The 18,143-nt window shown below is 39.2% G+C and overlaps 1 protein-coding gene across 1 annotated transcript in view; it reads left to right on the top strand.

Annotated features, from left to right (window-relative positions):
* RASGRF1 (Ras protein specific guanine nucleotide releasing factor 1) overlaps window positions 1-18,143 on the top strand; it is a 219,042-nt gene that overhangs the window by 60,145 nt on the left and 140,754 nt on the right. Inside the window, exons 2-3 of the mRNA XM_043981671.1 lie at window positions 692-798; window positions 16,975-17,122. Coding sequence (XP_043837606.1) covers window positions 692-798; window positions 16,975-17,122 — 255 coding nt within the window. The remainder of the gene's footprint in view (window positions 1-691; window positions 799-16,974; window positions 17,123-18,143) is intronic.

The following is an 18,143-nucleotide window of genomic DNA, read 5'->3' on the forward strand; positions in this document are numbered from 1 at the left end:
AAAATAGAGTGCTTTTAGGTATGAGAAATGCCACTGTGGCATTGCCACCTCAGCAAAAGTATGGAGCCAAGCTTGGTGAATGACACATAGTCCAGGAAAGTAGAGTCTACAAAGGTTGTGTAGAGCTAGACTGTGGAGAGCTTTAAATGCCAAGTTGAGGAGTATGTGTTTTATCTTAGAGGCAAGAGAACTCCTACGGTAAAAGAGTAATGGCCCTTCTATTCTTCTGCAAAGTGCCTAGCACAGCAAGGCAAGGGAATGAGCAAACACTCTATGATGAAGATACAGACAATGAAAAGAAGCTAGTTTATAATTAAGTCAAATTTCCAAAATGGAATCCTCCCCACTATAGCTCCCTCCTTTGTTTCCACCATTATACTCTTTTTGAAACATTTGACAGCATTCCCAACCTGCTTGTTTGCAATTTGTTGGTAAGTGTGGCTTTGTGGGTTCTGTTTCCCTCTCACAATGTGTCCTAAGCATCAGTTCCATTACATTTTACAAAACAAGTCCCAAGCAAGAGTTTTAAACTGACAAATAAAACAGAATTCAAATGATCATGCATAATGGATGGGGGCTTAGATAATGTGGCAGTGAGTTCTTTATAAATAGATAGATTGAGAGATAAATAGAAATGCTACTCATGAGGGTAACCAGGTAATCATAAGATCTTTTTATTTCATTTTAACAGCATTATTTCACAGTTAACTTCAACCATGAGAATCAGAAAACCCTAGAGTTGAGAACAGAAGATGCTAAAGACTGTGATGAATGGGTAGCCGCGATAACTCATGCAAGGTAAGCCAAGGAGGATGGAATACTTCTTCCTATCTAGTGATATACGAACTGTCACTGCTCTTCAATATGAAACTGATTTCTTGTCCTTATTGTGCTGTTCATAGAGGGAGTATGCTGTAATGGGCAGAAGGTATGCCTGGAGTCAGAAAGACCTAGGGTCAGTCCCTGCTTCTGACTGCATATTAGTATATAACCACAGACAAATTGTAAACTCTCTGTGCTTCAGGTAACTATCAGGATATTTTGTAGGGACGTCGACTCTTCCTAGACAACTCTACTAGAACCAGTAGGAGAGAAGGCTTGGGGGATGGGGGTGGAAGGATGCTAGCCTAGGACTATAGGTACAAGGATATAAGGCATCCTCTTGAACCTCCCTCTTCCATTCCAGTTTTTTGTGGGAGTTCTCTCTGTCTACCTTCTCCCTCCTCCTCATCCTTTCTTGTCTGTAAAGAAAATTTCTAATAAATTCCTTCCTTGGATTTCCTAATGTCAGTGACTTTCTGTATATTTTATATAAATGAGCCCTTAGACATGTAAATTAGAGTGATGACAAGGATATGCAAGGACACAATTGTATGAAGGGAGGTAGCTAGTTAGTCAGTCAATAAACATTTACTAAGCACCGCACCTACTATGTACCTATCCCTATGCTAAGTTCTGTGGATACAAAGAAAGGCCAAAAAATAGTCCCTGCTCTGAAGGAGTTTACAGTCTAATGGGGATATAACATGAAAGCAATTATGTATAAACAAGATATATACAGTATAAACTGAACTAATCAATGGAGCGAAGCTACTAGAGTTGAGGACTTAAGAAAGACTTCTCATGGAAGGAGGGGTTTCATGGCTAAGATTTGAAGGGAGCCAGGAAGTGAAGAGGAAAAGACAAGGAGAGAGAGTATCCCAAATATGGGGGACAGTGAATGAAAACGTCCAGTCTAAAGATAGAGAGTCTTGTTCGAGAAACAGCAAGGAGGTTAGTGTCACTGGATGGCAAAGGTGTGAGAAGACTAGAAAGGTAGGAAGGAGCCAGTTTGTGAAGGACTTTGAATGTCCCAAAAAGGATTTTATATTTAATCCTGTAGAGCAGGGCTTCTTAAACCTTTTTCCACTCATACCCCTTTTCTCCCAAGAAATTTTTATGTGACTCCATGGATATAGGCATATAAAATAGGTATACATAACCTTTTACTTTTGCCAAATCTTTCATGACCCTCACATCCAACTATATGACCCTATATGGGGTTGTGACCCACAGTTTAAGAATCTTTGCTGTAGATGATAGGGAACCCCTGGAATGTATTAAATAGGGGAGTGACATACTCAGAACTCCACTTTAAGATTAATTTGACAACTGAATGAAGAATGGACTGAAATAGGGAGGGAGGCCAACCAACAGGCTATTGCAATAGTCCAGGCTTGAGGTAATGAAGGCTTGTATCAAGATGGGGGCAGTGTCTGGTTTTGAAATCAGAAGATTTGGGTTCAAATCTCAGATCTGAAACTTATTCATGTAACCTTGGGTTTGACTTATAGGGTCAGAGGACATGGGTTCTAGCCCCAGCCCTGACAATAACCTCAGGAACTGGTAAATCACTATTTGGGCCTTAATTTTCTCCTCTTTAAAATGAGCACTTAGATTAGATAATCTCTAAGGTACAAATGAGAGGTTAGTGAAAGATAGGTTATTTAAAGGTAATGGCTAACATTTAGACAATCCCTTTTATGGCTTACAGAGAGTTTCATAACATTTTTCTCATTTGATGTTTGTGGTAAGTTGCCTAGCACATAGTAGGTACTTGATAGGATTGATTGATTGATTATATGGATTTTCATCCCCCTTTTACATATTAAGAAAGAAATTCAGAGAATCTAAGTAACTTATCCAAAGTAATACAAGCAGTTAATGGCAGGGAAAATGGGAACCCAGCTTCTAAAACTAATTCCAATGGTCTTACCAGACTGGAGAACCCACTGGAAAACTCAGGGGAGTATTACTGTGCTATAAGAAATGATGAGGTTGATGATCTTAGGAAAAATGAATAGACTTGCACAAAATAATGAAGAGAGCCAGGAACAGAAATAAGAGAAGGTGGTATATAGTAATATCAATATTGTTTTAAGAATAACTTAGAGCCAATAAGTCATTTTGACTATTATAATTACCCAAATTAACCACAAAAGACCTATGAAGGAAGATGCTATCTGCATACAGAGAAAGAACTGATAAATAAAAGTATGCGTAGAATGATTTTACATATGTATACATATTTTTGCCTAATGAGACTCATGTCTATAGTAGAGGGGGAAGGGGAAAAAGAAATTTATATGATATCTTTTAAAGGAATAGCAAGTTGTACATAATAGATATGCAGTTTCATGTACAATCATCTTTTTATCATACTATGTTATAGAAATGCTTAATTTATTCCATAAATTTAAAATAAAGAAAAAAATTTAAAGAAAACTCAGGGGAATGATAAGGCTTTGGTATTGTTTGCCTAGGTCATAGAAAGAACTGAAGAAAATAAAAGGGGCCTCATTTCTCAATGGCCTATGTTACTTATAAAAAACTCTAGGGAGGAAAACAGACAACGGGTATTGGCAGAAGAGACTAGAGAGGCTTCTCAGAAAACAAGAAGGGACCTGGTTAAATAACATGAGTGTCCAGTACTGAGGCATCTTTAAGTGAAACAACTCTTGAGTAGAACAAAGTTGGAGTCTGCTCTCTGTGCCTGTGATTAATTACCAGCCTACATACAGTCTCTTCCTTCATAAGTCCTCATGCCTTTAGCAAAGGAATTTTGTGGCACTCAAGATTGATGATCTAATGAGTATGTTATAAATGGTGACTTACTACTGAAAAAGAGGGAACAGAAAGTTCAGATTTAATATTTAGAATAATAGTTCCCAGCTATGGGGAGTAGTATACTTTCTGATGCCTTTGTTCTATTTGCCCCTAAAGATACCATACACGAGCAAAAATTTTGTTATGATTACATTATTTTAAAAGCCTTCCTTTTAACAAAGTTTTATTTGCCCACAGAAAGCATGCTTTGCTTCTCTGTTTAGAAACAATTCTGTAACATAAAGAAGCTTGAAAAATAAATGCTTTTTTGGTGCCTTCCCTTGAAAGACCTTACCTTTAAAGTGAAGGAATTGTACATTTATGAATTAAATGGTAAGAAAAACTCGAGTTCTTTTATCCTGACATCGAATGGCAATGACCCATCAACTCCCTTCCCCATCTCAAACATACCAACCTACCTAACAAGTCTTACCTAAATTCCTAAGCTCTCTACAAGAACAAAGCTTCAGCTTTAAAAGATCCAGGAATTGGGAAAAGGCAAAGGCCAGGAGGGTTGTCAGAAAGGAAAAGAGGGAAAGCTTTCTCTTCCAGATTCAGAAGACTTATTTTCACTTGCCAGTTCTTTAGATAAACTTTCAATGAATCAATCAGTCATTATTCCAGACACTGGTCTGGGCACAAGGGTACATAAACACAGTCCCTGTCCTGAAGGAATTTGCATTCTGCTAAGGGAATAGAAAAGGCACCGAGCAGGGCTGCCAGGGAAGGAAACTTTGACTTAAGCAGTCACAGGAATTTTAAGTGGAACATAGGCCAGCCAATTGTCCTGGCCTTTCTAAGATGATGATGTGGGTGGTGGTAATGATGGTGATGATAATGATAACTAACATTTGCACAAGGCAAATTTTTGTGAAATGCTTTACAACTATTATCTCATTTTATCTTCGCAACAATCCTGGATCCTATAATTATCTCCATTTTACAGATGAAGAAATTGAGTCAGTCAGAAGTTGTGACTTGCCCCAGGTCAGATAACTAATAAATGCCTGAGATGGAATTGAACTCTGGTCTATCCTAACTCCATGTGCAGTGCTCTGTGTACTGCACCACCTAGCTACTTCTAGGGGTTGTATCAATTTGGTTATTAAAAGGAAGAAAAGAGGAGGTAGGAGGAAGTAGTTTCTGCGCAGGATGGTAGGTATTAAGAGCCCAACACCAACCAGGAATGCCTTGGTGTCCTGGTAGTTGGCTGGATGGTCTGGGACCAGCTAGCTATAGAAGGCTGAGGTAAAGCTTGATTCATTCCCTCTGATCCCAGACAGGGAATTGTTTCCAAGGGAAAAAACCCAAACTGAATAGATTAATTGGGTAGGGGCGGGGGTGAATAGGAAGCAAAGTCTGTGAAGTTCTAAATTAGGGATCACTGTTCCTGATAGGAAAGGGAGACAGGACTGATGACAAGACACCTGTGCTGGCTAGGCTGTGGCACTCTGGTGGATGAACTAGAAGCCTAAATGTTCAGCACCTGTCATCTAGGAATTTGGATGAAAATTATGTGGATGGCCCATGGAGTTTATTACATAGGATTTGGGCCTTTCTACCTGAAAGAGAATAAAAATGAATTCCATTTGCTAAGTTGTAAAACTGTCAGTATTTCCATAATATCCCCTTGAAGTTGACTAAAGATACTCTGGGAATGGGTCAGAAATATTTACCAAAACACTGGAAGGATGGACTATTTGGCACAGTTATCCTTTTTGGAAGTGGCCAGCTTCCTATGAAAACAAGGGGAAGATCTCACAGATTCATCTCAGCCTCAAATTACCCAGCAAAATGTAAAGTCTTTGAAGGGAGGGGTTATGTTTTATTTCATCTTTATATCTCCATTACCTAAGTAGTACTTTTTACAAAGTAGGTATTTTATAAATAAATGCATCAATAATCATGTATTAAGATCTGACTATGGACCAAGCACTGGGGATACAAAGACAAAAACAAAACATTTTAAATCCTGAGTTCAAATCTAGCCAAAGGTACTTATTGTCTATGTGACCCTCAATGAGTCATTTAACCACTGTCTGCCTCAGTTACCTCATCTGCAAATTGGGGATAATAAGAGCACCTATCTCCCAAGGTTGCTGTGAGGATCAAATGAGATGTTTATAAAGCACTTTACAAACTTTAAAGAGCTATAAAAATGCTAGGTAAGTGGAGAAATAGTCCCTGCCCTCAAGGAGCTTACATTCAAACATGGGGATGCCCATGTATAGTTATATATAAAATGCATTCAAAACAGATGCAAGATAATCTGGGGAGGAGAGGACAAGAGGAATGGCTATCAGCTGAGAAGACCATGCAAATGTTAGTACTTGAGCCAAATATTGAAAGAAATTATGGGTTTCAAGAGGAGGGTGAGGAGGGAAAGCATTCAAGGAAGAAAGGAAATAAAGGTTTGTGGGTGATTGTTGAATGAGTAAATGAATAATATATGATGTCATATTAAGTCAAGTTAGTCCACCTCCCTGGCCCTCAATTTCTTCGTCTATAAAATGAGAGAATCTGAGGTCCCTTTCAATTTTATGATTCTTTGTTAGAACCAGAAAGGACCTTATAGATAATATAGGACTATAGAATTTAGAGCTGGAATTCAATTCCAAGTTTATTAAATATCTATTATGTAAAAAGCCCTGGAAAGGGTCTTAGAAATTTATAGAGTCTAACATCTTCATTTTACACAGGAAGAAATCAAGGCCACAGAGAAGTGAAATTTTTTGCCATAATAACTGAGTTGGGACTAGAATCCAGACCTCCTGGCTCCTAGTCAAGTGTACTGATCACTAGACCAAAGACCATCTCCCATGACTATGGGAGAAGTGCCAGAAGGAAGGGCAATGGAAGAGCCCCCATGGGATGTCTGGAACAAAGGCAATCATTATGTGCATGGACAAGGACAGAAAGTAGGAGCTGTTTGTACTGTAAAAGCAGGTCCCGAGTGTAATAAGAAACTCCAATCCCAAATCAATACAGAAGCCATAAAACCAGTCTGTAGCCCATGTGTCCTCGAGCCTTGAGCGACACATTTGCAAACTGGCTCTCTTGGGTTCTCTTAATTTATAGTTATGAATACATGCCCAGGAATAGCCCTAAACACATTATTCAGCTTTAGAATTCCTTCTTTTTAAGTTTTACTGATGCCTCTTGTTTCTACAGTATAGCCACTTCCCAATAAAATTCCCTACTTTGAACTCACTCTCGTAACAACAAAAGCAGTGAAATAAAAACAACTGACTGCATTTGGCTGTATATGCCATATTCCATACCTAAAGCTCTCCACTTCTTTACCAAGAGGAAATACAGCCTTGAGATTTTTATATTTTCTCCTTTGAATTCCCAGAAAAAAATTATGTTGATAAATAAGATCTTTATCCAAATAAACCAACAAACATATAATTAATCATTTCTGATTGGTGCCCTCAAACTAAGAACTGTGGGCTTGGATGCAAAATGAGGTGCAAGATTCATTAGCATCCCACTGTCAGTCCAGCTGAGCCTTTCTTTGCTACCTTCAGCAACTTAGTAGTCACTCAAGTGCTACAGTAGGTAACAAGAGGAGGCTATTGCATCTTTAGGTGCCAATGTTATAGAAAAATAAATTATTGGAACTGGAAGGGACCTCAGAAATAATTCATTTGGTCCAACTCCTTCATTTTACAGGCAAGGAAACTGAGTCCCAGAGAAGTAATAAGTGACTTTGTGCAAGTTAGTCATTGGTAGAGTTTGGACTTGAACCCAGCTCCTCAAACCAAGTTCTTCCCATTCTTTCTTAACCTTTCACTAACCCCAGTGCAACCACACAGATCACCCCGCCTTTTCCAAGAGGCCACAAGATGAGAACCAAGAAGCAATTTCTTGCTTAGTTATGCCTGGGCTAGGAAAGTATGAAAGACAATCAAGAACAAACTAATCAAATTACATGGTAAGGATAGCATGTGTAAATGCCTATTTCTATGACACTAATGACAATAATAGAGACAGCACTGATGGTTTGCCCAGGCACTGAAAAGAACACAGTGTTTGAATGGTCTCTCATCAAGTATTTACAGTACTTATTGGGAAGACTGTGTCTCTACATAAAAATGCCTCTGAGGTCATTCATGAGATCCCCAATATTATTCATGTCTAGGCAACACATTTTCAGAAGGGTATTACCAAGTAGTACATTCAAAAGAAGACCAGGACAGTAAGAGTACCTGAAACATTGTTGTAGAAGAAATTATTAAAGGAACTGAGGAAGAAAATGTTTGGTGACTTGACAGGGATCTTCCAACTATTTGAAGGGCATTATATGATAGAAGGCTTAAACTTATTTTATGTGACCCAAAAGGAAAGAAAGAACCAGAGCCAACAGGTGGAAATCATAAGGATGGAAATTTTGGTTCAATATAAGGAATGGCTTCTTAAAAATTAGAGCTGGAGTAGCCAGGTGGCACAGTGGATGGAGCACCGACCCTGGAGTCAGGAGGGCTTGAGTTCAAATCCAGCCTCATACACTTGACACTTACTAGCTGTGTTAACCTGGGCAAGTCACTTAACCCCAACTGCCTCACCAAAAAAAAAGACAGGAAGATAGGGAGAAAGAAAGAGAAAGAGAGAGAGAGAGAGAGAGAGACAGGGAGGGAGGGAGGGAAGGAGGGACGGAGGGAGGGAGGAAGGAAGGAAGGAAGGAAGGAAGGAAGGAAGGAAGGAAGGAAGGAAGGAAGGAAGGAAGGAAGGAAGGAAGGAAGGAAGGAAGGAAGGAAGGAAGGAAGGAAGGAAGGAAGGAAGGAAGAATGAGTCAGAGCTGAAAAATGGAATCAATCAACAAGCATTTATTAAGCATCTGGGATCATTGACCTAGACCAGAAAGAACTTTAAAGGCCATCTAATCTAACCCCTCATTTTACAGATGAGGAAACTGAGTCTCAAGAAGGTTAAGTGACATGCACAGGTTACATAGGTAGACAATATCAACAGATGTGAAGCCTGGTCCTCCCGCTCTATAGCCAGAGTTCTTCCTACTATATTACTTGTGTGCTAGTCACTATGTTACAAGCTGGATCTTGAAGAAGTACAACAAACAGTAAGACAGACCCTGACCTTAAGCAGTTTACATTGTGCTGGAAGGCTACAAATTCACATATAAGCAAACACAAGTTATAAACAAAATGAATACAAAGTAAAGGGACACTAACAATTTCTGCAGGAGGTAGTGAGTTCCCAGTAATTGGGGCTATTCAAGCAGAAGCTGGATGATTTCTGTGTCACCAATGTTGTAGAAGGCATTCATGTGGGGCAGCTAGGTGGCACAGTGGATAGAGCACTGGCTCTGGATTCAGGAGGACCTGAGTTCAGATCTAACCCCAGACATATGACACTTACTAGCTGTGTGACCCTGGGCAAGTCACTTAACCCTCATTGCCCTGTCCCCGCAAAAAAAATAAAATTTAATTTTAAAAAAAGGGCATTCATGATCTGGGTAGGGATTCTCCTCAATGACCTCCAAGGTCCCTTCCCACTCTAGGATTTTGTGACCCAAAAAACTGAATTTGGTGATTGTTTTTCATGGTGACAGCCCTTTAGTAGTGAAATACACTTCTGTCTGAACAGCAAGGAAGAACAATGATCAAGTTAATTCAGGTGACAATTCAATTTAATTGTTTGTTTGTTTAGCTAATAGGCTGTGCCTTCATTATAGTCCATTAGTGGTCATTAATAAAAGAAATAAAACTACATTTGAATTTCACACCAGGAAGTCAAACCCAGACTGTAGTTTCTCATATATAACACCTTTGGTCAGGACTTAAAACATTATTTAAAGCAATTAGCTATTAGCATTGGAAATTAAGAATGAATAGAAAGAAAAGACATGAATTTCCTGATTGTTATTTCCTGTTCTGAGCAGATGCTGTTTACCTTTTAAAGTCTGTTTGCAGCAGGAAAGAATTCATCCACACATATATATGCTCAGACACTATATTTTTTCCACCAGGAAAAAAAAACAAAAAAACATGCTTTCAGAAAAGATGCTGTTACTTTAAGCTTTTGATGTAACTAGCATATTGTCATTAGAATAATAAAACTTCCCAATTGGAAGGGGTCTTAGAAATCAATTAATCCTGTCCTCTCATTTTACAGATAAGGAAACTGACATCCAAAGTAGTTAAATTGTCTAAGTTTAGTTAGGTGATAGAACAGTTGGGATTAGAACCCACATTTCCTGACCCTTGGTCCAGTGAGCTTTCTATCATGTTGTGATTCCTTTACAAGCAAAAATGGATAACCTATATAGCCCAGCATCCCAAGCTTTGGGTGTACATGAGCTGAATCCAATCTAGGGGACAGTCTCCCAAAACAACTCTTTCCTAATATTATCCCCACCCAGAATTGTCATTGAGAAAATCTTAAAATATAGCTTTATCATTCATATCTATATCTCCACAGTTGTGGTTAAAAAGGATCCCTAGCTCTGTGAAACACTTACGGTAATAATGAATTAATTGAGTAGAGGATAAACCTTAATTTTCACAAAGAAAATGCAAAAATCACAAAAAGGATTCATAGACATCAATAAACAATCAACACAATTCTCCCCTCCTGGGAAAGGGGAATAAGCATTAAAGTCGCACCTGCTTTGTGCTGGGCACTGACTGTGCTAAACCCTTTTACAAATATTATTTCATTTGATCCCAATAGCAACCCTGCAAAATAAGAGCAATTACTAATCTCATTTTACAGATGAGTAAACTGAGGCAACCAGAGGCTAAGTCCACACAGCTAGTAAATGCCTGAGGCTAAGTGGTGCAGTGGTTAAAGCACCAGCCCTGGATTCGGGAGGACCTGAGTTCAAATTTGGCCTCAGACACTTGACACTTACTAGCTGTGTGACCTTGGACAAGTCACTTAACCCTCATTGCCCTGCCCCCCCAAATTAAATTAAATTAATTTTTTTTTAATGTCTGAGGATAGATTTCAATTCAGGTCTGTCTTCCTGACTCCAGACTTAGCATCCTATCCATTGCACCACTGGCTGCCTCTGGAGAGTCCCTCCTTTCTCCAGATACCTAGAGTCCCCCTAGAGTGCTTAGCACTATCCTTTGGTTTGGAATCTCCTGAAAGGAGGAAATGAACCTGGGGTTGTTTTGACATTCCAGTGATACTCCACTTTCATCCCTAAGAAATCATGCAGGCATCCAGCCTTGGTATTACCTTGAAGATCTGGACTCTCCTTTTCCCCAGCTGGAAGAAAAATGATTTTGAGATTGCTACAAAAGAAATCCCTTCTCCATCAAATCTACAACATCTAATTAATTCATAGAGAGAGGAATACAAAGTCAAGGTATTTTATTCTTCTTTGTAATAGCTTTAGTCCTTTGCTGTTCCTCCCAGGTCTGGGGGACATGTGCAAGATCATCTTTCTTCAACTAACCAGGAACTCCCCTTTGCTCTCAAGAAGACTGTATCCCAGAACTCGAACTCTACTGGGCTTGTCATTAAAGCATTCTCAAGGCTAGACCTACCTGGGAACTCATCTTTCTCTTGCTAGAAGGCTAGACTCTGGATTAACAATTATGGGGTAAATATTCCCTCCTCTATACAGGAGACTGGAGTTCAGGAATTCTCAATGTTTCTTAGGAAATCTTAAGATCAAGAGCTGTCTTCTTAGGGCTAAGGTGAGCAAGAGTAATATACATGCAACTCCCATTTACCTCTGCCCCAAGGCAGACACCTTTGTAGCTCCTAGAGAAGAAATCTGACCCTGACCCCAAAACCCAGGTCTAGTCTTAGGTTTTTTGCTCTCTCAAGACATCTCCGGAGAAGAGAGGAAAGAAGGAGAAAGAGGGAGCGAGAGGGAGGCCAAACAGGCAAAAAAGCAAAAGATCCAGCAAGTCTGTTGACTCCTCATAGGCCCTACAAAAGAAAAGCTCCTCTTAGTACAATTCATCCAACAATTCACTAACAATAAGAAACCTTCAACAGGAACAAAGTGTTACGTCCACAGCTTCCACAGGGAAATGACATCAAAGTCCCAGAAGAAAGTTCATCACCTGATAATTTAATTATGGGGTTTTTTTTAAATTTGGTTTTGTTTTGGGGTTTGGGTTTTTTGGGTTTTTGCGGGGCAATTGAGGTTAAGTGACTTGCCCAGGATCACACAGCTAGTAAGTGTTAAGTGTCTGAGGCCGGATTTGAACTCAGGTCCTTCTGAAGCCAGGGCCAGTGCTAATTTAATTATGTTAACCACAGAACTTCCCTGATCAACCCCCAATAAATGTCATGATCTTCATAAATTTTCATGTATGGGGGTTAGAATGAGATGAGGGGTTAATTTTGAAAATAATGTTTGTCTAATATTTAGCAGCATTTCCTTTGCAAATAAAGAAAAAGTACTTTGGTAAGAAATTAAGGATTAGCCTAATTTTCAGCAACAAAAGTTTAAAGTTCCTTTTCCCTCAAATAGTATTTTATAATGAGTACTAGTATATGTTGAACTACTTTTAAAAAATATAGCACACTGGGGGGCAGCTAGGTGGCACAGTGGATAAAGCACCAGCCCTGGATTCAGGAGGACTTGAGTTAAAATCTGGCCTCAGACACTTGACACCCACTAGCTGTGTGACCCTGGGCAAGTCACTTAACCCTCATTGCCCCCCCCACACACACACACACACAAAATATAGCACACTGTTGATTTTCCTTCCGGATCCAATTTTTTAAAAACTGGTGTTATACCCTCTCCTACCTCTGCCTTTAGTCATGCTGTTTCCTTCCACAACAAATTCTCCTGCTCTCCTCTCTGCCTTACTCATTCTTTAAGCCTTATCTTACGATGCCTCCAACAAGAAGTCTTCCCTGTCAATTTCAGTCCATGCTTAATGCCACCTTTCTCTAACTGATTTTGTACCTCTTGTCTATACCACATAACTTTGTAGTCCAAAATTTTATTCTCTAACTGTTCATACTGAACAATAAAATGCTTTATTCAATTCTATCTTTTTACTGATTAATATGAGATATGTCTTTTCTCTGCAACCAATGTCTAAGTTCCTTGTAGTTAGGGTCTATGTCTGAAATTTCTTGTAATTCCATCTTCCTACCTAACAGAGTCCTGCAAGCACAGGTTAAACTCAGGAAATACTGCTAGATTGATTAATAATATATTCTCATAATGAAAGCATGTCTGCATTTATCTTGAGAGGTGTTAGCTCCACTAGATCAAAAGTTCTTCATCTTTTTTTCTGTAATTGACCCCTTTGGCAGACTAGTATAGACCCCTTCTCAGAATAATATATTGTAAATTCGTAACACAAAATATATGGGATTACAAAGGAAACCAGTTATATTGAAATACAGTTGTCAAAATAGTTTTCAAAGATAAGTTCATGAATCTAGGATAATAATCTTTGCTTGAGATGGTCTGTCTGTAAGCTCCTTGAAGCCAAGAGTAATGTTTTATTCAGCTTCCTATGCTTCTCAGTACCTAGTAGAAGGCTCCATAGCAGATACTCCAAAAATGTTTGTTAAATTGAATGTTATTGTTTAATTGACTATATAGTACAATAGAAAGATCACCAGCCCGGAATTAGAAGACCTGGATTTGAACCTCACCCCTGAAATATGGCCTGAGGCAAATCAATTGACCACCTTGGGCCTGTTTTCTCATTTATAAAATGAAGGGGTTCGACTAGTTGGCCTTCTAACTCCAGATATATAATTATACAAAAGAGAGATGATCTCTTTCTGAGAACCAAGCAGTCATAGGACTAGACTATTCTAGAGGCCATTCTAGAAGCCATTAACAGTTTCTCCTTAGAAAATTTGGTAATTCCCCACTTTTCAAACATACTAAAGTGAAATTCTATAATGCAGAGAAAGCTTGGGAGCTGTCATCTTTCCACTACTCCTCTTTTCATTCCCTATATGTCAGGTTAGACTCATTCCTCTTGGCCCCAGATAGTAAATCCAAGGAGCAACTGGCATACCTCACAGAGAGGCATATTTTTCTCAATGTTAGGGGTTTAAAAAAGACTCATAATTAGCACTACTTATTTTTTTTTTTGCAGAGCAGTAGGGGTTAAGTGGCTTGCCCAAGGTCACACAGCTAGTAAGTGTAAAGTGTCTGAGACCGGATTTGAACTCAGGTCCTCCTGAATCCAGGAGGTGCTTTATCTACTGCACCACCTAGCTGCCCCCCAATTAGCATTACTTTAAAAATGGGATTTGGACATGTTAAGTTTGAGGTTTCAACAGGACATCAAAATATTTATTGAGTTCAGTCTGTATTCAGCAGAATATTAGAAAGGTGGTATTACAAAATGTTTAAAATACAGACATTAACTACAAGACACTTATAAGTCAGTTGGAGAGACTTATATCCATGAAATTGTGGGTTGCCTCTGGAAGTAAAATATTCCCCATCTCTGCTCATTTCCAAATCTGAGCTAGATGATCATTTTTCAGGATTATGATAGAACAAAGGTTTCAAACACAAAGTCCCAACACTCCTGGATGTCGCCCAAACAAGACTAAAATGTAATTGGAAAATAGTTAACAAAATAAATAAAAAATACAATAAGATACAGATAAGATTACATTTTAAAGCAAAATCAATCTATGACCCTTTGAGGGGGCAGGGGGAGGCAATTGGGGTTAAGTGACTTGCCCAGGGTCACATAGCTAGTAAGTGTCAAGGGTCTGAGGCTGGATTTGAACTCAGGTCCTCTTGAATTCAGGTCCGGTGCTCTATCCACTGTGCAACCTAGCTGCCCCTAATTTATGACCCTTAAGAAATCTTATCCATGATTTACTGGCCATGTTTCTATTTGAATTTAACACCACTATTGTAAAGAAGAATAGGAATAAAGAATAAATAAATAGGAATAAAGAATAGGAATTCAGTTATATGTTGAACATGGTGGCATCTGAGTTCCTTTCAAATTATAGAAGTCTGTGATTCTGTGATTCTGTGACCCAGATGTCCATGAAATCCTTTGGATTCTCCCTTCAAAATCTTTGTTTTCCACCTCATTCCCCTTGTTATCACCCCAGTCCAGACTTTGTCACTTCACACAGAATTCAGATTACTGTGGCAACCTTTTAGCTGTCTTCCTTTATTATAGTCTCTCTCTCTGTCTAGCCTATCCTCTACATGACTGTTAAACTAATCTTCCTTAAATACCATCTTCACCATGTCACTACTCTGCTCCGAGACCTTCGGTGACTTTTTCAACCACCATTATTTGACATAATGGAAAGCATGCTTCGATTGGGAGTCAAGAGACCTGGGTTCTAGTCCTGACTCTACCAATAACTGACAGTGTGGACCTTTAGGCAAGTCATTTTGATTTTTTAGTCCTCAATTTCCTCAAGTACAAAGTGAGGAAGTTCAAACTAGTCCCAACCAATCTTATGAATTCCAAATGCCAACTTTCTGCTGGAAATCCTACCTTGGATGTCCCATTGGCCTCTCAACCTTAACATGTCCAAAAGGAAGTTCATCATCTTTCCCACTAACCCCACCCTCTTCCAAACTTCCCCTCTTTACTGTCATGGGCACCACCGTCCTCCCAGTTGCCCAGATTCATAATCTCATATTAACATTCTCCATCACACCAACCTCTCCCACCAAAGAATTCTCAAGTCTCATTAGTCCTGCCTCCACAATATCTCTCAAATCTGTCCATTCAGGTCATTTGTACATCCATCACCTTAGTTCAGGTCCTTAACACCTCGCAGCACCTATTGCAATACCATCCTTATTGCACAAGAGGTCTGATCCTACACAAAGGATCTGGGCTCAAATCCCAGCTTTGCTACTTGTTACCCATGTGACCTTGGATGAGTCCCTTAACTTTTCTGAGCCTCAGTCTTATCATATGTTAGAAAGTGTTGAACTAAATGGCTTCTAAGGTCTCCTCCAGCCCTGCTTCTAGTCCCTTTACGCTACCATCCATCTTCTAAAATGTCACCAAAATAATCTTTTCTTCCTGGGTCAGTTAATTCTTTACGGTATATATTATATTAATTAATTAATGCTTACTGCCAAAATGGGTGCAATAGCAATTAATATATACGTAGCAATAATTTTAGAAAACCCAGTTTAGCACTCATAATTTTTAAAATGCAGTCTAATTTGGGCAGCTGGGTGGCGCAGTGGATAAAGCACCAGCCCTGTATTCAGGAGGACCTGAGTTCAAATCTGGCCTCAGACACTTGATACTTATTAGCTGTGTGACCCTGGGCAAGTCACTTAACCCTCATTGCCCTGCAAAAAAAAATGCAGTCTAATTTAATCAGTTTCAAGAATCTCAATAATCTAGCCCCTTATTGCCTACCCAACCTTATTCACAACTGCTCCCCAACACGGATCCTTCATTCAGGATACTTGCATTACTGGCTTTTGAATTTACCATGATCACACATATCCTCCTACACATCTTTGCTTATATTGTTTCCTACACCTAAAATATCCTATCTCTTAATCACCCATACAATTTCTACCCATCCATTGTGGTTCAGACTAAGTCCCACTTCTGCAAAGCCTTCCTTGACCACTCCAGCTCTCATCTCCTACTTCTCAGATCTCCTACCTTTGTAATTTATACCATTAAATTATCATTTAATTATATGCTGTCTTTCTCCCTTAACTTTATGTGTGTTACTCTAAACTCTTCAATGTGTTTGCATCTGCCATTGTGCATAGAACAGTGCTGAGGGGCAGCTAGGTGATACAGTGGATAAAGCACTGGTCCTGGAGTTGGGAGGAACTGAATTCAAATCTCACCTCTGACACTTACTAGCTGTGTGACCCTGGGCAAGTCACTTAATCCCAATTGCCTTAAACATCTGAGGCCACCTCCAGTCATCCTGATGTATATCTTGCCACTGGATTTAGATGGGTCTGGAGGAGAGACTTGAAGTTGGTGACCTTGCACAGCCCTCTCTCACTTAAATCCAATTTAGTGCAAGTTGGTATCACCCTGATGTCATAGTTCTCTTCAAGAATGATGGACAGGGGTAGCTAGGTGGCACAGTAGATAAAGCACTGGCCTTGGATTCAGGAGGACCTGAGTTCAAATCTGGCCTCAGACACTTGACACTTACTAGCTGTGTGACCCTGGGCAAGTCACTTAACCCCAATTGCCTCACCAAAATAAAAAAAATGAAGGACAAACAACAACAAACAGTGCTGAACACAAAAAAAGTGTTCAAAAATTCTTGGCTGCTGATTGTTTGGTTGATTGGTTAAGGGGAAAGAGGGAGGATCATGAAGAGTATAGGCAGCATTTTTTTAAATGAAGACATATTTGAAACGCTCATGTCTCTGCATAGTTACAGGAACCTGGCCACAGAGCATGAAGCTTTAATGCAGAAGTATCTCCATTTACTTCAAATTGTGGAAACAGAGAAAACAGTTGCCAAACAGCTGCGACAACAGATCGAAGATGGGGAGATTGAGATTGAACGGCTGAAATCAGAGGTAACCACATTCAGCATGCCATTCTAATCATAATCAGATCAAAGAATGATCTGGTTTCATTTCATCTTTAAGTTACTTTATTTTCATGGACATACAAATCATTGAAATGATTAGGTAATCTCTAATCCATCTTTTTCAGCCTCGTTCAGGAAAACCTTCACCAGAGCTTCTAAGACTCTAATAATATTGGCTTTGAATTTCAGGTCCTTTTATTCCCCATTCCTTCCCTGATGAACATGAAAATGAGCTAACTGACCAGAAGACAGAAAGCAGGAAAAGGAAGGGAACCTGAGAGCACTACATGAACCTCAATCTGGATGATTGAGAAATGAATATTAAAATGACTCTTTGGGCAGGGATGGGTGGAGGTGGTGAGTCTAATCATAGAAAATGAGAGTCGGGGGGCAGCTAGGTGGCACAATGGATAGAGCACCAGCCCTGGAGTCAGGAGGACCTGAGTTCAAGTCTAGCCTCAGACACTTGACACTTACTAGCTATGTGACCTTGGGCAAGTCACTTAACCCTCATTGCTCAACCAAAAAAGAAAATGAGAATCATCTGGAATTCCCAGCAAAAAAAAACTTATAAAGAGACCAAATATTAATTATATTTGCTAGGAGTGAGGGAAGGGAGAAGGGAAAAAAATGGATTGGAAGAAGAGTATGGAGTGCCAAGGACATAAACATATGGAAAAATCAACATGACAGATAACTGTTCAGAAGATTTAATCAGCTGACTACATTTTATATTGTTGTCGCTGCTGTTGAGTCATTTCTGTCATGTCCAACTATTCATGACCCCATTTGGGATTTTCTTGGCAAAGATACTGGAGTGGTTTGTCATTTCCCTCTCCAGCCAATTCTACAGACGAGGAAACATTTTGTGTTATCTAGCCTTTATTAGGAATAATATTAGCTTATAATTGTACAGTGCTTTATGGTTGCAAAGTAATTTATATGCTTTTTCATTGGGCCAAATCTGATTCAGAATGTTTAACGTTTAATGTTTAATATTACAGCTG

Source organism: Dromiciops gliroides, chromosome 2 (genome assembly GCF_019393635.1).
Source record: "Dromiciops gliroides isolate mDroGli1 chromosome 2, mDroGli1.pri, whole genome shotgun sequence".
NCBI classification, from domain to species: domain Eukaryota; kingdom Metazoa; phylum Chordata; class Mammalia; order Microbiotheria; family Microbiotheriidae; genus Dromiciops; species Dromiciops gliroides.